At 45.1% G+C, this 22,575-nt stretch overlaps 1 protein-coding gene across 1 annotated transcript in view; it reads right to left on the bottom strand.

Moving 5' to 3' along the window:
* The window catches only part of LOC147603932 (vacuolar-sorting protein BRO1-like), an 89,983-nt gene that overhangs the window by 42,330 nt on the left and 25,078 nt on the right, over positions 1–22,575 (bottom strand). Inside the window, exon 4 of the mRNA XM_086796396.1 lies at positions 7,198–7,287. Coding sequence (XP_086652522.1) covers positions 7,198–7,287 — 90 coding nt within the window. The remainder of the gene's footprint in view (positions 1–7,197; positions 7,288–22,575) is intronic.

The following is a 22,575-nucleotide window of genomic DNA, read 5'->3' as shown; positions in this document are numbered from 1 at the left end:
ACATCCAATAACCTTGAACAAATAAACATGGAACACATCTTGTCCATAGTCTCTACTGACCAATAGTTCTGGAACTCATCCGAACCATGAAGAAAACTTGGTTGATCTTGGAACTCATCCAGACCATCAAGTGAACTTGCCTGTCTTCATACTTGGAACTCCGACACACGGGTTCCATGCTCTAGATTTAATATAAGAGAGCTTTTGAAAGCCCCCTCTCCCGCCCACAAGCCGTTTCTGGAAGAGAGCACGCGGGGGGGATGCCCTTAGGATTAGAGAAGGACACCAGTCATGTTCTCTCCAGACTGTAAGGCCTTGGGAGAGCTAGGGTTATCACTAGACAAGTCTGTGTCAATGTTATGCGACTTGTCTTTGCCCTTCTTTGAAGACGTGCCCTTGTCCGTGGCTTTGCCTTTGTCCTTGGACTGACAATCCTTTGACAGGTGGCCTTTCTTCCCACACTTGTAACACCGACTCCAAACTTTCTTCTGCACCGTCGAGAGTGCATGATCAGGTCCAATAGACGATGAAACTTTCAACTTCCCTGTGAAACTAGGATGGATTCCTCTTCCAAGAGGAGAGTACACAGATCATCAAACTCGAGGGAATCTGTTGTGATCTGAACCCGCAAAGCTCGGGAAACCATGGCATAATCTGCAGGAAGCCTAATGAGGAGGAGAGCAGCTAACTGAGAAAAGGTCAGGGCAATACCCATTGCCACTAATTGGTCATGAATTACCTTAACCTTCATCACAAATGACTCCATGGAAGTCCCTGCTGAAAAGTCCAGGGAAAAGAGCTGACCCAATAGGTTGATAGATCGCATTGTAGAGTCCCGTGCATTTAGATCTGTCAGCTTTCTCCAAACAGAGGCAGCACAATCCAATGTTTGCACGGCGGGGGAGACCTCTGGTGAGATGGCTCGTACAAGTGCAGAGTGAGCTTTTGAGTCTTGATTCTCCCAAGCTGAAAGTTCTGCGAGAAAGGCATCCTCCTGGTTCTGAGTCCACTTCCTAGAGTTGGTAGGGCGTTCGGGCTTTCGTTCGTGGCCCTGAACAATCTCCCAGAGTCCCTTGTGTGTGAACTAGACCTTCATGGAGACACAAGCGAGTACAGCGTTTTTGAATAGTCGGGAAGGTGCGCCGGCAGCCTTGGACCAATGCTGGCGCCTGGAGTCGACGATGGAGCAGACTGGCGTTGGCTAGCGAAGAGGTAGGCGGATCGCTAGCGAACGCGAATGGCCTGTAACGGGCGACGGTGAGGTGAGGACGGCAGGCGCGAACGGAGGGCGACTGAAGTCGGAGAAGCAGGTCAGAACGGGAATGGGACGGCGATGCCTGTGCTGAGCGTCGACGGGCCTGGGCTAGTGGCACTGACGAGACCACGGCAGCCGTTGGGGGCTGTGACGGCGGAGCGTAGCCTCTGGTCGACCGGATGAAGCGCCGAGGGTGCCCAGATACGTGACGGAGCTGGGCGGCGCAGGTGGTGTGACGGAGCGGAGGGGGAGCCTGGGCGACGGCGGGAGCAGGCGCCGGCTGGAGTTGGTAGAACCGCCCGTGAGCTGGGCGGAGGAGGTGGGCTCCCCACTAGTGCCGCCCGTCTCTGGCGGCCGGACGGCTGAGCTCCGACGGACGGAAACACAACGGCGACGGAATCTGACGGACAGAAACACACAGGCGACGGAATTTGGCAGCCTGTGGACGAAATTTCACAGAAACTTTTCCAGCAGCAGTTTTCCAAGGCCAGCTCCCAGCTCCCAGCTCTGATACCAAATGTTGGGTATTGGACTCACACACTCACACACACAAACCTGCACATTAGGGTTAGGTGCAGGGTAGAGAAGCTCACACATACAAATGAGAGAGAGAGAGAGAGAGCCAAAAGTGTGGTATCCACAAAATGCAAGTCAACCCTTGCATGTGTGCCACATCCATATAATATAGAAGTACAAAATATTATATGTTAAGAGTGTCCTTTCACACTTGATGTCCAAGGGGAAAAACCACATGGGAAAAAGTGCCCTTGGTTAAGCCCTGTTCACACATAGCACTACCATAAGTGAGCATATGCCTACACAGATTGGCCTAGATTTGTCACCTGAGCAGCAGATTGCCCCGCTTCTTCTGAGCATTCGGAAGAAGCTATTGTATTGGAGTACAGCTCGACTATCCTTGGCTGGGAGGGTGGTGGTGGCAAATCAGGTGCTGTTAGCGACCATGTGGTACATTACGTCTTGCTAGATTTTCTCGAGCTCTTGCATCAGCCAGGTACAAAGGCTGATCAGGAACTTTCTGTGGTCTGGGCGGGACGGTCAGCCAGCTCGGGCAAAGGTTGCATGGGCAGTTATTACACTTCCGCTGGCTCAGGGCGGTTTGGGCATTATAGATCCAGTCGATCAGAGCAGAGCCCTATTGGGGAAGCTTATTGTTCGGGGGTTGCTTCCAGGCGCTGAGCCTTGGAAAGAGCTCCTCTTGCAGCGGCTGCAGGCTCGAGCGCCCCCAGCAGGGGGTACTTGGGCACCGGAGATTCGCTGGATCTTCATTGAGATGAGGAGGACAGGCCTCAGTAGAGGATGGGAGGACAGATTTGCTTTGAGTATCCTGAGAGCTTGGGAGCTGCTGAGACCGGGGCTCTCTCAGCGACCTCCTTCTTGTGTTGAGGAGCGGGCCAGACAGAAGCTCATCTGGAGCCCAGCGGTTCGCACGGAGCAGGGTCATATGCTGGATTCTCGGCCTCGTCTAGCCTGGGGACCTTTAGCGGCAGGCCCAGCTCGTAGTTTTGGAGACTGGCAGGCTTTCTGCAGTCTACCAGAGGAGATCCAGGTGGAGAGGCTGAGTCACTTCAGAGGGGGGTTGATTATGAGGGATGATATTCAGGAGGCACTCACAGAGGAGTGGTTCACGCCTCTCGAACCAGTGGCCCCACGGTGGATGGGAGCCTTTACACAGTTGGAGATCCTGATTGCTGTCAGAGCTAGCACTGAGGATGGCAGATGCCTCTACTATGAGATTCAGGATGAGGGCAGACTCCAGAGAGTGGAGGTGGAGTCGCCTTTGGTTGCAGAGTGCACCTTTCAGAGGATTCGGGTAGTGGCCGCCTCTTCTCGGAAGTGGCATATTGACCCCGACCCTACTGATGTGCTCCCGGATTGGCGCATATGGGCATATGCAACGCGCCCCTTGGCCCGGCTACAGTGGGACCCCGGGGAGTACGAGTGGCATGATCCTTATGCATCCCTTGAGGCCACAGAGATCACCTTTTTCCAGTATACTGTTCGGCTGGGGCGGCATATTTTGACGGCGAGGAGGACGGTTTCTCCAGCAGCAGCGGGGCATTGGCGACTACAGGGACTCTCACAGGAGTTCCTGGAGGATTTCTGGGCTCGGCTCTGGGCTAGTCGACAGGCCCGCAGGATCTCGACTTTTCAGTGGCTGGTCGCCCACAGGGGCTCAGCAGTTGGCACTTGGCTTGTTTACAGCGGTCTTCCGGCGGCCTGCGTCCGATGCGGCCACCCTATGGAGACACAGACATTGCCTTTGGGATTGCCCTCAGGCACAACAGATTTGGCTGCGGATGCTGCGTATTCTGGCCCCCCTCTCTCCAGAGGGTATGTTTACGTGGGGTGCCGCTGCTTGGTCGACTTCGTCAGGGCCTGCTATGGGCTATGAGATGGAGCAGGGCAGTCAGGCCATCAGATTTATTAAGGGGCCAGCCTCGCCTGGTTCCGGCACCGGATTTCTCGTCCGCCAGCTGGACACAGGAGAGGGATTTACAATGGGAGCTCCTCAGCAGCCTCACCATCTGGTTCACCTGGAGGGCCCGGTGCTTTACGGCCTTTGAGGGGAGATTGGAGCCACCAACAGAGACTGTACGGGGGATTTGGCAGGAGTTGATCCACACCCTGCGAGGACAGTACGACCGCATCCGGGGAGACTCGGATGAGGCGATCTTACGGCACCACGCCTTTCACACCACTTGGCGCTGTGGCCCTTTCTACACCTTACACACGGGATCCCCCCGTTGGCACTACAGGCCACCTGTTTGGCTTTCCCCCCCCCCCCCTATTGTATGATTTAGCTGCTCGTTCTTTGTACTGATGCTTGTATTTTGCAGCACCTAGGGAGAGTCTCCCGGGCTGCCATGCTGTTTTCGCTGCTCTATCTCTCTTAGGAGCAGGAGAGATCTTTTGTAGCCCTACGGGCGTTTTTATATAACTAATGAAAGGATCTTTTCTCGGAAAAGAAAAAGAAGAGCTTGCATACGAGTAAGTTCAGTCCTCAAGACTATGGACTCTTCTTCCTGCATCTTCTCTTTGCCACGGGACAGCTGTCCCACATATTCATGTTCCCTATCGTGCACCACATGAGTTTGCTCATCCTGTAAAGCATTGGAAGCATGCATTTTATTGTCCCTGCCTCTTGTGTTAGCATCTCCAACATTCATTATATGGCTGTTCATAATATTCTAAGTGTAGAGATAGCTAGTGCTCACGGTGATTGTCTCTCACGATAGAAGTGAAAGAGAACCGTATGCTCTGATACCAATGTAACTTGGTTGAACACAACGCTAATCAATACACTTAAATACACTAAGATTTGATGGACACTTGCTCAAATACAAGAAGTAAATTGCTGAATTGACAAGAGACACACAATGAGCCGGAACGGCTGATCCCTCCCTCAAATAAAGTATATTGATCTTGGGAGAATCAAGTACATAGTGTCATGGACATTTCTAACCACCATACCAATGCATAAGAATACAATATTGCAAACAAGTGGTTGTCGATGTAGACTTGCAACCCACACTACCCTCTCAAGTGCCCATGTTTCCTACCCTCTGCTCTCTATTGTTCCACCAACACATGGTAGCAACAATCTGCAAGAGAGCACGTAGGACAAGAGAACACTACACAAGGTATGTGATCTTGTAATCCGGTTCCTCCCTCCTGCTACTTGCTTCCATATTTAAGCATTAAAGACAAAAGTCTTCAAGAGGATGAAGGGAACCTTGGGAAAGCTTCCCCTATGGTTCAACTTGAGAAAGGAGGGCTGAAATTAGGGTTTTCAGTAAAAAGACCAAAAATTACATCAATAAAGAGAGCTGTTTTGCTAAATTTCAGTCATTGGGAGTGTGTAGGAGAGTGATTAGCATCCGGAAACGCTCTTGGAAGCTTGAAAATCACCTTAGCAAAGCTTGAAAATGGAGTTGGGAAGGAGAATGTGCAGAAAATGCAGCCCAACAGATCCTCATGAAGGAGGCGCCAATCTCTAGAGAGAGAAAGAGGAGTGAGGTGGTGAGTTGTCCAATGTAGGTGGCAAGCAGGTGCTTTGTGGAGCAAGCTAGAGTGGACACATGGCTGGTTACTCCCTTTGTACAAAGGGGATAAGGTCTGGGCGGTGGACATTGGGTTATGTCCACCTCGGGACATCAGTGTGTGTGAACACCGGGCTGGTCATAATTTATAAGTAAGTTTTGGTCGTCCAAAACTTAATGAAGTGTGTACACACTCACTTATAAATTAGTGCTAACTCCTAAGGCCAAGTTTATAACCAATACTTACCACCTGTCACATGCCACATAACCATGTCAGCAGATAGTTTCACATGCACGGTTCGCGGGCGTCCCCTTACCCAGTCAAGCAAGCATGAAAACAGCATGCAATTTCAATTGCAAGCAAACACATAAAGATGCTATGCAATGCAGCATTGGTATGGACAATCCCCGTTCATGAGACTATACCAAAATAGACGTGCTCCAGGCAAGTACACGAGGTACCAGACCCAATCGAACACCAATCCACCAAGCATTTCCGGGCATGTACACGGAGGCACAAGTCCCAACGGAAAGCCAAGTCCACAGTATCACATGAGTGGCATCAATCCCCGGCATAAACAACTGCCATGGACACCAGTCCAATGTACATACATGATAAGAAAGCACGGGTGGACCAATTGGGTCGCCAAATGGTGACAGTCAACCAATCACCCCCAGGTTTATTGAACCATCGCTTTTGCTTAAAAAACTCCCCACGCTGATCATTTTGCTGATGCAAACCTCCACGCTGCTGATTAAGATTGCCCAACTACTGCACGGCTCTTTCTACAGCCATCTTAGAGCTGCCTCACCTGCTTTAGCTCCTAGACCAGCTGCTGTACAACCTGCAAAAGCTGTCCTGTGTTGAAGACTTGAAGTACCAGCTGCTCCACGAGAACTTCCAAGTGATGTATTGTTGGTTCATACTGCTGCCCATGGACTGTGTGTTGACCTGAACGCTGCTTGAGAACTATATGGTGCTCATTTTCTCGGTTAGTGGCTACATGACTGTTTCATTCTTCTTTCTCATGGAGGCACGGTCAAATTATGACTAGAACCTGTTTCTATACATTTGGGGGCTGGTCATTGAGGTGGGTTGCTCATATCATTGTAGAGGACCCTTGAACTTTGAAGGTCTGCATCAGATTGTAAAGAGATTTTGGAAGCCCCTTTAAAGACTTGAAGGCATTACCACTTGGCTTTGAGCTCTTTGGAGAGCACCAAAGCTTTAAGTGGTCCAATCATACAAAGCTTTGAAGAACCACAGTATTCTGGGAGGGAAGTCCAAAGAGGAGGGCAAAAGAACTGAAGCATGGGATGCACAGGATACACCCGGCACAAGAAAGGGAACTGAAGTGTCCTACACAAAAGAGGCATGCAATTTTTCCAATTGCCAAACTACTGCAAAAGTATGAAATTCAACCAAACATGCCATGCACTTTTAAATTGTTTTGAGACCATCGACGTCATCATGCATATCCTAAACAACATGCCACAACACCCCAATTTATGAGAGAGTAATTAATGTCAATCCACCTCATTTGTGATACAAAATTCAAGTCTTATATTAACATGAAAAGCACATAAAAACCTTGTTTATAAGCACATCATCTTCATTTATTGACATAAAAGTACACTTCAAGTACAAAAGTTCAAGCTTTATTATCAACAAGGAAGAGCTGCATCAAACTATCAACACAGCACACGCCCACAAGCATGTAGCCTAGTGGGAACAGTTTCGCCTTCCAAGGTGAGGAACTGGATTCAATACACAACAACCAACACCCACTGGATGCACTGTAACTATAACTATAACTAAAATATATATATCCCAAAAACGAGAGAGAGAGAGAGAGAGAGAGAGTTCAAGGAAGCACATACCAAACCTTGTTTTAGAGCACCCACAACTGCATCTTCATCTCCATTCAATGACATAATGGGTCTTGCTAAAGTTGGAAGAGATGCTTCTATCTGTACACTCAACACAATAAAAACTCAGAAACTCAAGTTGCAAGCCAATATTAGAAGCTTTCTAGCTATGTCTTGATTTCTTTTGTTTATGGCACAAGGGAATGTCCACATGTGATAACGTGAACAAGTTGAGGACTTCCCGCATCACTCTTTCTTGTCTAAAGCAAGATACATCAAAGCCAGCCTCATACATTTTAAATTTCAAGTCTAAACAAAAACGAATTTTCAGGTTTCCTTACCACAAAACAGAGGACCATAACTTGAAAAACACACAAATAAATATGCCAATGAGAAGTTTTACTAGCTTGATCTTAGTAAATTAAGCTCACTCCATCCTCATGCGGTCATTATTACATCCTTGGTATGGATTGGCTCTTTATGATTACTACTCTATGGGTTGCACAAGGTGTACCATGGCTTGCCTATTGACATTTTGGTTCCCCGCAATGAACACAAGCGGATGAGCCTCAGGCAAAAATCAGATTGTACCAGTTTCACTCACTAGGAATGTCACGTACCAAACCCCACCTAATGTAACATAACATGCCAGAAATCCTAAGTAAAGATCCTTCAAGCAAGAAAGATAGAGACGCACACACAGCAGCAACACGAAAACAGAGGAGGACGACCATCACAACACTATCCTGGTCATACAGGCCCACGTCAGCCATGGGGACAATTCCAAGGTGACAAGTCTTTGGAAGAGTAATTAGCAAGAAAATACTAAGTGTATGGAACAATAGCCCCTTCAACAAACTTTAATACAACTTATAACCCCTACCACCATCTAAGGTTTCTCTTGAGTGTTCCCGGCACCTCATAACCAAGGGCCATACCTTTTTACAGCTATAGCTAAAGACACACATATGCAAAATTCACCCTTGGAACCATGTCCACACTAGTCCATGTTCACGTCTGAGATCAAGAGTGTAAAACCCATACATGACATGTCACGTGCACACTCTCCCAAGTGTGATGTGCTAAAGACACACATATGCAAAATTCACCCTCGGAACCATGTCCACACTAGTCCATGTTCACGTCTGAGATCAAGAGTGTAAAACCCATACATGACATGTCACGTGCACACTCTCCCAGGTGTGATGTGGACATGTTTCTACCCTTTGGCCAACTAAGAGATCGAGTACATGGCCGGATTCATGTGTTTGTAAGGGCTCTTATGCCATACCATTGTAATATTGTTGAGGCGCCCAATGCGCAGCCCAGTGTGGACACAATTATTGGGTTATTGTGTGAACACACTTAGTTGGACATTATTATCAGGGTTGGTAGAGTTGGTTAGCCAACTCACCAACAATAGACACTATAAATAGGAGTCTAGGCCTTAGTCATATTCATTCATTGATCAGTCTATCATCATTGAGTCATTGAGAACTACCATCGAGTATCTCTATTCAGCATTGTATACTCTTCATGTTAGTAATACATGGTAGATATTACAACCCCATGGATCTCCTAACCCACAAAACACAAGTGATTAGTACAAACCCCCTCAAAGGAGTGTAGGCTAGCTTACCTCCCAACCGCAAGTTCTACGCTTCGAACCACCCCCGAGCTAGCAGCTAAGGTCTGACTCCCATAGATCCATGCCAGTCCTTCAACATGCCAATCTATGCTTTGCCACACACGTAGCCGGAGTCTTCGTCGAACTCTAACCAATAGTGAGGTTATGACAACAATAACCCATGTTTCACTTATATAGTGCCCACTGCTGCTATAAATAACCATCTTGTTATAAATAGCCAGTACACATGGATTTATTAATAACAACATTAGCCTGCTTCCTCCTGAGGATTAGAACTGTTGGAGAATGCTCAGGCGGAAGCATAAATTGAACAAGAGAGAGAGTAGAGAGAGCTTGTGGACAAGATCACCTTTTATAATAGCAAACAGCAATAGCCAACATGAGTGTTGAACAATGTGCAAGGGATTGGATGATGAAGTGAAAAATGGGGAGGCTCCTTATATAGTGAAGATGTGAACCTGGCCGACTGCCTCTGGAACAGGCCGAGCTGCTCACGACCATAACACAAGGAGAAAATACATAAAATACCCAAAATAGGGTTTGCCCAAATAACACTGAGATGCACTAATTCTAACACCCCCTCTGCAGCTCATAGCGTGCAAGAGTCTAAAGAAGATAAGTTGATGAAGATGCAACCATGGACCCTCCAGCACCGCAAATACTAGAATCACCTCGGAGAGAGCACCCACCAACCTGTTTCCTCGAAACAAAATGCCACCACGAACAACAAGGAACTTTACTTGGCTACGAATTCCCACACAAGTGTGCAATGAACACCAAGAATAGATGATGAGCTGTTGGACACACCGCGCCCATAATCCCCAACAGTGGACGAAAAACACATCACATCCCAAAAAGCCTCGAACAATGAGCTCGGAACAGATCCAGTTCATAATCTCTACTACATCAAAGATAACCATGTCTTGCCAGATGTCTAGTGCCTAGAACTCCGAATCATGGTTCCCATGCACCAGTAAGTGGAGCTGCAATCAGCCCCCTCTCCCGCCCACAAGCCTCCTCTGGCTGGAAGCACATGGAGGGAACTGCATGTATACTAGAGAAGTACACCATCTGGGTCCTCCTGAGCCGGAAGCACCCTGGGAGTCCTAGATGTGTTACTAGAGGAATCTATATCACTGTCATTTATCGTGTCTTTGCCCTTTTTTTGAGATGAAGACTTGCCCTTGGTCTTGTCCTTCTTCTTGGGCAAACAATCCTTGGACAAATGTCCTCCTCTCTTCCCACAAGAGAAGCAGTAATACCAACTATGAAAGAATGGAATAGGTGATATTGGACATAGGATGCCTTTATAACATTTTTGGAAGTGATATGACGCGTTTGTTTACATTTGTTACATTTCATTTTATTGCGATATTTGATCCAACAATTATTTGCCAAGTGACCCACCTTTTTGCAATGGGCACATCTTACTTTGACCACTTGATGTGACAAATTTGAGTGAGATCTTGGAATTCCAATTTCTCCTTTGCAGTCGGAAGCTGGTCCACATGGTGGATAAGTGCCTCATCAAGATGAAGCATGATGATGGCTTGTGCCCTCTCATCATCTTCAATATCTTCAGCCTTTGTTCGATCAATGACCTCAGTGCCGGAGATGAATGGCCAAAAACCTTTGGACATCATCTTGTATTTGACAAGGACTTGCCAAGTGTGGAAGCCCTCTCCCGAGAAGTTCTTGATTTGAGTGTTGTCCTTTGACATTGGGTATTGAAAGAGATTATTGAAGGAAATGAAGGGTTAGGGTTAGGGTTTACACAAGCTCAAGCAGGCGTGGAAAACCAACACACAGAGAGAACACGACTTCAGTATGCTTGATTGATAAAAAAGTGAAGTACAATAGCCACATGATAGTGACCCTAAAGATAAGTGTTCACATGTCCGGCCATAAATGTGCCGGGTGGACCAAAACACTTATAAACTGCATATAAGTGAAACTGAGCTAAACTGGGGGAAAAAACCTCCACTAACTGAAGTAAAAAGTGCCCCAGTAATCTATTGATGATCACTAGCACTCCTCTGGGTGCATACACAGCATAAAACCCAACAAACCCCCCTGGAGTGATATGTGATCACTGTACATCATCCACCAAAAGGAAACAAATTCAAAGCATTGCGGAATGCTTCAAATTTCGGACGTGGTAATGCCTTGGTGAAGATGTCTGCCACATTCTGATCTATAGGACAGTAGATCAGACTGATATCTCCTGCCTGGAGTCTCTCCCGAACAAAATGATAGTGAATCTCAATGTGTTTCGTGCGAGCATGAAACACAGGATTCCTGGCCACAACAATGGCACTCTGACTATCAGTATATATAGGTGTAGGCTCCTCCACTGAAATATCCATATCAGTCATGAGACGACGCAGCCAAACACACTCAACAATAGTAGTGTAGGCTGCTCTGTACTCTGCCTCACAAGACGAAGTGGCCACTGTGGTCTGTTTCTTGCTTAGCCAAGAAATGCATGAAGAGCCAAGGAAGAAACAATTTCCACTAGTGGAATGTCTTGTATCAAAATCACCAGCCCAATCTGAATCACTGTAAGCGTATAACTGCATGTCACCCCCCTCAGGATAAAGCAATCCAAGAGACAAGGTACCCTGCAAATAACGGAATACACGCTTCACAGCTTGCCAATGTGACAACCGCGGGCTGTGCATGAATCTGCTCAACTGAGAGACTGCATACTGAATATCTGGCCTTGTATTACACAAGTAAATAAGGCACCCAACAGCCTGAGCATATGTAGTGGCATCAAAGGAAACACTGTCATCTTGTAGTGACAGTTTCATCCTAGGCTCCATAGGAGTACTAATAGGCTTGCAATCCTGAAATTTAAACTTCTCTAGAAGTTTAGCAACATAGCGTGATTGCAACAACCCAATGCCTCTGTTATCCTGCACAAACTGTATGCCCAAATAGTAATGTACAAGGCCCAAGTCAGACATGTCAAATGTCTGCTGCAGTATCTCCTTAAAAGCTGCAATTTTGTCATCATTTGATCCCATAAGCAAGAGATCATCCACATAAAGACTGATGACCAGCAGATCTGTCTCTTCTTTCTTTACATACAGAGTGGCTTCTGATGGACTGTTCACAAATCCCTGAGTGAGTAGAAAAGCATCTATTTTTGCATACCAAGCTCGTGGAGCTTGTTTCAAACCATACAAGGCCTTTTTCAGCCTGCAAACTTTCCCCTCATGACCATGTTCTGCAAATCCCATGGGCTGAAATACATAAACTTCCTCCTCGAGGTCCCCATGTAGAAATGCAGTCTTTATGTCCAACTGGTGAACAACCCAACCACGATGTGCAGCCAATGCAATGACACACTCAAGTGTCGACATACGGGATGTAGGAGCAAATGTCTCCTCATAATCAATGCCCTTCTTCTGTGCATAGCCCTTTGCAACTAGACGGGCTTTGTACCTGTCAATGAATCCATCTGCATGTCTTTTCAACTTATAGACCCATTTAGTACCAATTGCTTTCTTGCCTTTGGGCAGATCAACCAAATCCCATGTTTGATTCTTTTTAATAGAATTAAGCTCATCCTGCATGGCTTTGTTCCAATGCACATTATCTCGTGCATCCACAAATGAATCAGGCTCATCATCATCCTGTAAACTGGCTGCCATAACCAGATTCAAATCCATGATGTGTGCATGCTCATTGGTCCTTGTCTGCCTACGAGTACGACCAGCAAGAGGACCCTCTAAATGGCTGTCCTGTAATGTCCTCAAATACCATCGAGGTATATGTCTGACCTGTGGTGCCTGCTGCCCCATATTTGGTTCAGCTTCTGGCTCATTTGGCTGCTGAATTTCTGCACCACCTACATCATTTGCTGGCTGTCCTGTACCCTCGTTTAGTTGGATCACCAACTGTGGAATGAAACTCCATAGGTAGTAGACCTTCAAACACATCATTTGCAGCCTGATTTGCCTCATAACCAGCCATGGATATTTCTGATTTTTCATCAAAAATCACATCCCGACTAGTGAATATCTTCCTGGATAGTGGGTCATATAACCTGTAGCCCTTGCTCTCACGGCTATACCCAACAAAAATGCATTTTGTGGCTTTATCATCCAGCTTCCTCCTCAACTCTTTGGGTATGTGTGCATATGCAAGACACCCAAAGATACGAAAATGCGATACAGAAGGCTTGCGGCCATGCCAAGCCTCAAAAGGAGTAATAGAAACCAATGCCTTTGTGGGACATCGATTCAAAATATGACAAGCACACATTACTGCTTCCACCCAAAAGATATGTGGTAGCCTTTTTGCCTTTAGCATACATCTGGCCATCTCCATGAGTGACCGATTCTTCCTTTCTGCAACCCCATTCTGCTGTGGAGTGTAAGGAGTAGTATACTGATGTTTTATACCTCTACGCCCAAGAAAGGAATTAAGCATATGTGACATATATTCCCCCCCTCGGTCAGAACAGAGAGCCTTCACCTTGCATCCTGACTCTGTCTCAGCAAGTGCTACAAAGGCCAAAAATGCATCATATACCTGTGATTTCTGTGTCAAAGGATAGACCCAGCATATACGAGAGAAGTCGTCAATAAATGTTGCAAAATAGAAGCAACCACCTAATGACTTTGTCTGCATGGGACCACAAAGATCACTGTGTATAAGTTGCAACTTTGGAGTTGCTCTTAGAGCCTGATCACGTGGGAAGGAAAACCTGTGCATTTTTCCCAAAATACATCCTTCACAAATGTGATCTGGAGGCTTCTCCATGAGAGGTAGATCTGTAAACATATTATGTCGCTACATAAGCATAAGACTACCAAAATTTACATGCCCCATGCGAGCATGCCATAACTCCGCATCAACCATAGCTGGAGTAAGAGTAAATGCATGATAAGCAGACTGATCCACTGGCTGAAATGCATCCAACTGATAAAGTCCATGACATAATGTACCAGTAAGCATCAAGGTCAAGGCATTAGCTTTGTCTCTGACCATGCATTTATCATCATCAAAGTGGACTTGCATTCCACAATGTGCTAAAGAAGAAATGGACAACAAATTCTTCTTTATCCCTGGTACATATAAGGCATCTGTAAGGCGGAGAATGGAGCCATCAATGGCTGTGAGCTGAATCTCCCCAATGCCACGAACTGGATATGAAGCATTGTTGGCACACTGAACAGTTTTGCCAACAGGGGCAGGGCCAACATGACTAAACAAATCCCTGCGAGATGTGATATGCTTTGAGGCACCACTATCAAAATACCAAGTACATGCATGCTCTATCAAACTGAGTGCCTGTGAAGACCAAGAGGCATCATAGCTGCATGTATAAAAACAGTAATCCCTGTCCTCAACAAAAGAAGCAGTCTCTGGAGGAGCTTTAGAAGCATCATTGACAGACATCCCAGCTTCCTTTGCCTTCTCTTTGGCAATCCTCTTCCTACATTCCGTGATGTAGTGACCTGGCTTCTTACAGTAATGACATTTGCCTTTCTTCTTGGGCTGTCCATCACTTTTCTTGGTATCCTGTGAAGAACCACCATCACCTGAATTTTGATTTGCACTCTTTGGCTGAGTTTTTCCTTTCCCCTTTTGACCTGTAGTAAATGCTTGTTCAGCATTTGTGTTCATATTCATATTCTTCCTCATTTGCTCCTCTTGTAGTAAGAGAGCAACAAGTTCCTGATACTTGAGGGGTTCAACAGCATTCATCATGCTGAGGTTCAAAGAGGTATGAAAAGCCAAGTAAGATCTTGGCAAAGAGTGCAAGATGGTGGACACAAGCTGTGTCTCAGGAATAATCTCATCCACATTGATAAGTTGCTCTCTCAAATCCTGCAGCTTGTTTAAGTGGCTAGACATATCATCTCCTTCATTCATTTTCTGATTTTCCAGCTCTCTTTTCAAAAATGAGATCCTAGCCTCATTACGAGCAGCATACATCTGCTCCAAAGTCACCCATGCATTCTGTGAAGAGCCAGCTGAACGAATATGAGGTATAATGGACCTCTGTACTGACAATGCAATGAGTGACAAAGCTTGTGCATCCCTGGCATCCCATGTCTTTTGAGCATTTGTTCTTTGAACAGGCAATAGCTGTCCTGGAGCCTGTACCTGTTGTCCTCGTCCACGAGCACCCCCTTGGGGAGGAGTCTCTGGAGCCAATGGACCTGGACGTGGTTCATCACCACTAACAAAATCCCAAAGACCTTTTGCCACAAGCACATTTTTCAGCATAAAACTCCACAAGTAGTAGTTCGTGCCATCCACTTTGTCTTCCTTAGACAAATATGTGAATACATCACTTTGCTGTTGATTTGCCATTATGCTTACGCACAATGTTGTACCTGTTTACCAAAAAACCCAATAGCAGAAACCCTGATAATAACTGTACTCCACTGAATACAGTTCACCCAAATATGCCTGCACTCTCAATCCTCTGAATGTGCAGGTCAATGCACCAATGACTGAGTAGAGCAGCAAATGGCGTACACAATGCCAAAATGCCCCAAAAATGCCCAAATTTGCCGCACCCAAACTGTGCAAAAAACCTGTAGACTTCTTTGCTAGAAAGTCTGCCTGTTGTGCCTGTATATTTTCACAGAGAAAATAATATTGCCCAAAAACTGAATTTTTAATGCTTACCACAGATTGTCTGAGTAGCTTGTGGTACTTTTGCTGGTGCAGTCCCTGTGCAGGTACAATCGACTTGTACTACACAGTACTGTGGTCGGCTCTGACAGGTACGGAAGCTGTACAGGGTGCTGCAGCGTTGAGGCGACCAGGTACAGAACTCTTGAAGGCGGCGCTTACTGTACAGGCAGGTACAGTAACTGAAAGTGACGATTTGCAGGCGGCGCAGACTGGATGTACGAGCAGCAGGCGCAGAGGTGTAGCTGAAGGCGGCACAGTCTTGTACTGAAGCAGAGATGTACGGAGCAGTACTGCCCTGCGCAGGTGTGTACGGACTGGTGCAGGTACACTGTACGGAGCTGTGCGATATCAAAGGTAACGGGCAGAGCAGGGCAGAGCTTCAATGCAACACTGGCAGTGTACGGGCAGGGCAGAGCAAGCTTCAATGCTCTGATACCAATTGAAGGAAATGAAGGGTTAGGGTTAGGGTTTTCACAAGCTCAAGCAGGCGTGGAAAACCAACACACAGAGAGAACACGACTTCAGTATGCTTGATTGATAAAAAAGTGAAGTACAATAGCCACATGATAGTGACCCTAAAGATAAGTGTTCACATGTCCGGCCATAAATGTGCCAGGTGGACCAAAACACTTATAAACTGCATATAAGTGAAACTGAGCTAAACTGGGGGAAAAAACCTCCACTAACTGAAGTAAAAAGTGCCCCAGTAATCTACTGATGATCACTAGCACTCCTCTGGGTGCATACACAGCATAAAACCCAACAATTATGAGAGAGTAATGGACTGATTATGAAGAAGAAAAAACCAGAAATTTATGATATTTAGGCTTAATTAGAAAGAGAGAGACTTATGAGAGTGCAACAATCCTAATCAAGTTGAGAATGTTGCATAAATAGGAGATTAAAAAAGTAATTTTTATGGTTTAGCACTTAGGGTTTGTGCTTAATTACTAATTTTGATGGGGATTAGCTGCATTAGTGTTAAAGAACACTTTGGTTGGTGATTAAGATCACCATTAGTGTGTAGAAAACACAATTAGTGCTTAAAAGCACATTTTTAGTGTCTAATGACACTTATTTTGGTGATTAGTTCACCATTAGTGTTTAATAACACTCTTAGTGTTTAAAAACACTTTATAATAACTTCCCTTTGCTGGATTAATAGCATAATTAGTGTTAAACAACACTATTAGTGCTCATAAGCACATTTTGAAAGCTTTGAAAGCTTGAAAGTTGATGTTGATGATGAAGCTTGTTGAGAATGAGATTTATGGATACCTGATGTGTTTAGACACCGCTTCAAACTCAAGAGAAAGATCAGCAACAATCATTCACATCATCACTTGGATGATTAGAGCAAGGGGGGAAGGATTTGAGCAAGAAAAAAAATCAAGTTGAAGCTTTAATGGAAAGCTTGCATGAAGTGAGGAGAGGCGACTAATTTTCTGCTTCTAGCCGGCGCGTCAGACCACCAAATGAGCTCAAAATTGAGCTGTGGAGTCCTCAGAGAGTGGGCTACCAAAGCCCTCAAGTCCCATGGCTAATGGTGGCCTACAGCCGGCATATGGCTGTACGGCCACGACTATTGCAGAAAACGGCGCCGGCCTGCTACAGAGGGAATGCCGCCGCGAGGAGTGAAGTATTCAGACGATTGGCCGTACGAATACATGCGCCCAGGTCTCCTCTACATCTCCCATGAAGAAATCTCTGAGAGTTATGCCCTCTACAAGTTGCTGGAAGGCCTCCACTAGCAGAGGGTTGAGCTCCACAAGTGAATAGATAAGAAAAAATGGAGAAAAATGACCTAATCTATACCACAAGGGGCTTAATCAACCTAGGCTCTGATACCATGTTGAGAAAACGTGGTGCTCATGCTAGATCAAGTGTGTGGAGGAAAAGAACTCACAAAATACAAGAACAATATCTTGCTTATTAAGTTGTTTATGAATACAACTAGGCCTTGCTCAATGCAGCAGCCCATGAAAGAAAGAGCATCACAAGTTGTGGGCCCAAAGCACAAACTGTAGAAGGCTGGAAACGGTTGATTATTGCTGAAAATGAGCATGAGGGAAGCCCGTAGGTGCTTACAAGCATAAGAGACTGTTGCAACAGCCAATGACCTCTAGCAGATATGCAAGAATGAGATGAAAACTGAGGTGAAGGGTGAGCACCCTTATATATCAATCATGAGAGCTGGTCGACAGTTGTCCAGTAGCATAAAATGCTATAAAATGCCCTAAAAATGGTAGAAAATGCCTAAATAATATCTGCTAAATATTCCATTGCAGGGTCTCATAAAATGACTAGTACAAGCATGAAAAGGTGATGTAGACCATCTGGAGATGATATATTCCAACACCCCCTCTTCAGCGCCAGAGGGGCGGTCCAATACCAGCACACTGACGTAACACCTCCAAAGTAGCTCTCGGAAGTAGTTTGGTGAAGAGATCAGCCACATTGTCCTTGATAGAACACTAGGCCAGCCAAAGAAGTCCCAACTCGATCCAAACACGTACAAAATGATAATGCACCTCAATATGCTTGGATCGTCCCCGTATCACAAGATTCTGAGCTAGAGCAATAACACTCTGAGGATCCCGAGAAGATGGCAACTGGGGAAGTGTCAACACAACACAAATGCTCTAGAATCTGATGAATCCAAAGTGCCTCAGTGGAGGAGAGAAGATAGGCTTTGTACTCAGCCTTGGGGGAAGAAGCAGAAACAGTCCTCTGCTTTTGAGACTTCCAAGAAACCAATCCTGTACCAAGCATGAAGCAATATCCAGATGTAGACCTCTGAGAATCAATGCAGCCTACCCAATCAGAATCTGTGAAACCAACCAAATCAACAGCATTGGAATAGGCAATGCCATAATCTGAAGTACCTCAAAGATAATGAAGAACTCTCAAGGCTACCTGCCAATGAGACCTTTGAGCGGCCGATGAGAACTAGCTGAGAACACTCATGGCATAGGAGATATCTAGACGAGTGTTGGCTAGGTAAAGCAATGAGCCAACAATTTGCCGGTACTCTGTGGAATCCACCAAGGGTGTATCATCCTCCTTGGATAACTTGGCATTGGGATCCATGAGACAAGAGAGAGGTGTACAATCTGACAACCCATAAAGTGAGAGCAACTTCTTCACATACTTCTGCTGAGAAATGAAGATACGGTCATCTTTCTGCCAAACCTCCAACCCAAGAAAATAATGAAGAAGGCCAAGCTCAGTCATCTCAAATGTTGTTGAAAGCTTGGACTGAACCTAAGTGACCAACTCAGTATTTGAGCCAAAATGGATGAGGCCATCAACATACAAAACAATGACACAAATATCCCCATCAAAAAGAAGCACGTAGAGATGTGGTAGTTGACAAACTAACCAAAGTTGCCCATCTGATCCCAGTGAAAGAGACATACAAACACTGCAGTCTCAAAACCTGCAAACAAACCAAACAAACGTGAAGGGGATGCAAGCCTAACTCACCTCCCAACCTTGACAGCCGTGGACAAGCCCACAAGACTTGGCTGTCCTCACCGAGCCACGAGCTGAGCTAACTAGATGAACGTACCAACCAATCTCTACTTCGTGACGTCCCATACCGCCACGAAGCTACCCTTGCGGGCCTCGAGACTGCTGCCGGCCTCAGCTGCATAAAGTAAGTGCACGTCTGTACTAGATCCAGGCTCCTGACCATAGAGCTCTCACAAAGACACGCGAGACACTATGAACTAATGACTAACCTTGGCCACCCTTTTATAGGCTCTTGGCCGGTCATCGGGCGTCCACACTTGGACGCCCGCCCGTCCATACTTGGGTGCCCGCACGTTAGTCTATCCCTAACTTAGCTCGCCAACCAGCCTGCCTAGCTCCAAGCTTCCCGAAACCTCGAAGCTAGTCTTGTGTGCAGGTAGCACACGGTAGATACACACTGTGCACATGACATACTCCTTCCTCTAAGAGCTCACTCCTGAGCTCACTAAAAAGCTAGGGTAATCTCTCTCAAGAGTAGTCAATGTCTCCCATGTAGCGTCCTCCTCAACACGATCCTTCCACTTGATCTTGTATTCCGTGATAAGCGTATTACGCAATCTTCTTTCACGAAACCCAAGAATCTTTTCAGATTCGTGTGGAACAAATGTCATGTCCTCGACATCTATAATTTCTTGAGGAGTAACTAACTGGTCTGTTCCACCCAGTACTTCCTTAAGTCTACTAACATGAAATACAAGATGAACTTTCACATGAGAAGGCAAATCCATTTCATATGCGACTCAACCAATCCGTCGTGTAATACGAAATGGTCCACAGTATCTAGGGGATAATTTCGGAGATCAACCTGTCCGTAAAGTCTCGGAATCTTTCGGAACTCGTAAATACATCATCATTCCTTCAAAGAACTCTCTCGGTGAACGATGTCTATTAGAATAAAATATGTCTCGATCTTGAGCACTTCTAATAGATTCCTTCGCAACTTGTAACATTTCTTGCATATCTTGTAAAAAATTACGTGTTGCATCATGCTGAAGTCCTGAGAATCCCACTGTAACAGGTAATCTAGATTGAAAACCATACATAAGCATGAAAGAACTAAAACCTGTACTCGTATGCTTAGTACTGTTATATGCAAATTCTAACATAGGAAGATAATCCTCCCATGAACTCTGCCTTTTGGATACATATGCTCGAAGCATATCCTCCAAAATCTGATTCACTCTTTCAGTCTGGCCATCAGATTGAGGATAATCTGAGTAACTCAAATTCAAAGTTGTTTCCAACTTCTCAAAAACAAGTTTTCAAAAATCACTGGTAAACTTAGAGTCCCTATCTCACTGACTATGTCATGTGGTAACCCGTACAGTCTAAACAATTGCTCGATAAACTGTCTTGCTAATTGCATAGCTGTAATGGTCTTCCGGGTTGGTAAAAATCTAGCCATTTTTATCAAGCGATCTACCACAACCCAAATAGAATCGTGGCCTTGATGTGTATCCGGTAATAAAATCCATGGAAATACTTTCCCATTTATTACCTGGGATTTGCAAAGGATGCAACAATCCAACTTGTCTAAAGCGTTCAGCTTTATTTGCTTGACAAACTTGACACTTGAGAACATAATCTTCTATATACCCTTTCATCTTTGGCTAATAAAAAGTGTGTTTCACTAACGATAATGTCTTGTGTACCCCAAGGTGTCCAGCAGAAGGGGCGTCGTGACACTTCTTAAGAATCTTGGACCTAATGTCCGAGATCTATGGTACACAAATTTTGTCATTACGGAATAGTAAACCATTCCGAATCATCCACTAGTCTCCTGAAGCCTGAATGGTAGGCTGCTCAGTCATTGAGTCTTGGTCAATCAATGAGTTCCCATCCTAGATCTTCTGCCAAAATGGACAAAAATAACTATCAATCTTGCAAAGCCCTCTCAATGACTGAAATAAGTCAGTAGAAATCTCGGTGCACGACAAAGTATTCACCTCTCTAATTCGACTAAGCGTATCTGCGACACTATTCATGAACCCTTTTCTATAACGAATCTCAAAATCAAAATCTTGCATTAATTCAGCCCATCGAGCTTTCCTTCCTCTCAAATCATCCGCATCACACACATACTTGATTGACTGATGATCAGTCAATACCAGTCAATACCACAAACTTGGAGCCATATAAATAATGTCTTCAAACCTTGAGAGCGTGAATCACGACATAAAGCTCCTTCTCAAGTGTTGGCCAACGAAATTGAGTGTCGTCTAGCTTTTTACTTTCAAAAGCAACAGGTCTACCATCTTGAAATAGAGCAGCCCCGATGGCATAGTCACTGGCATCAGTTTGAAGAACATAAGGCCGACTAGGATCGGGTAATGCTAGAATAGGTGCTTCCTTGACTTTATCTTTCAAAAGTCTGAAGACCATATCCAGATCGTTATTCCAAGTGATAGGGTCAAGTGATAGGGTGATTTGACTTACATCCACGACCTTTCAATAAGTCGGTCATCGGTAGTGTGAGCTGAGAGTACTCCCACACAGATTTCCAAAAAAAAAAAAACAAAACCGAGAAAAGAACGAAGTTGTTTCACTGTTTGCGGTATAGGCCAGGCCATAACCTTCTAAACTCGGTCATAGTCAATGCTCAATCCATCTCTAGTGATCTTGTGTCCCAAGTAAATGATGTCTGTCATGAAAAACTCATATTTACTTAATTTAGCATATAGTCGATTCTGTCTTAAAATAGTTAAGACAATCGTGAGGTGTCTAACGTGATCCTCAAGAGTACGACTATATATCAAAATATCATCCAGGAACACAACCACAAATTTTTCCAAATGTTCACGAAAAAGATCGTTCATCATTTGCTGAAAAGTGGCTGGAGCATTGATTAACCCAAAAGGTAATACGAGAAACTCGTAATGGCCATACCTAGTCCGAAAGGCGGTTCTTTCGACATGCCTTTCATGAATACGTATCTGGTGATAGCCAGTACGAAAATCTATCTTCGTGAAATATTTCACTCCGGCTAACCGGTCAATCAGGTCATTTGATCTAGGGAGAGGATAACGGTTCTTAATTGTCAGCTTGTTCAATCTCTTATAATCTATACACATTCTCCAGGTGTTGTCCTTCTTTCTCCTAAGCAATACAGGTGCATCCCAAGGTGATTTACTTGGACGGATCTGACTCATCCTCAAAGAATCTTCGAGTTATTTGGCCAGCTCATCTTCCTCAGCTTGGCTCATCCTGTAAGGCGAAATACTAACAGGGTGAGCACCAAGGATCAAGTCAATACGATGATCTACTGCCCTTTCAAGTGGTAAGCCCGATGGCAGTTCCTTAGGAAATACATCTTGAAACGAATCAAGTATCTTCTGTAATTCTTTGCTTTCAAATACACTTAATTCATTGACATCCATAGAAGGTATGAGAAATAAAGAAAGTGGAATCAATACACAATGGAAAGCAGAATACAAAGAAGAATCCATTATATTACCAAAATCAATTATATTTACAAGAGGTCCCTAAGAGGGATGTATACAATCACCTAAGATACTATACTGAGTGTTCCTATGTTCAAAAGAAAA

Source organism: Cibotium barometz, chromosome 63 (assembly GCF_041138505.1).
Source record: "Cibotium barometz isolate CiBa-2024 chromosome 63, ASM4113850v1, whole genome shotgun sequence".
Taxonomy (NCBI): Eukaryota; Viridiplantae; Streptophyta; class Polypodiopsida; order Cyatheales; family Cibotiaceae; genus Cibotium; species Cibotium barometz.
This window is presented reverse-complemented; position numbering and strand designations above follow the sequence as displayed.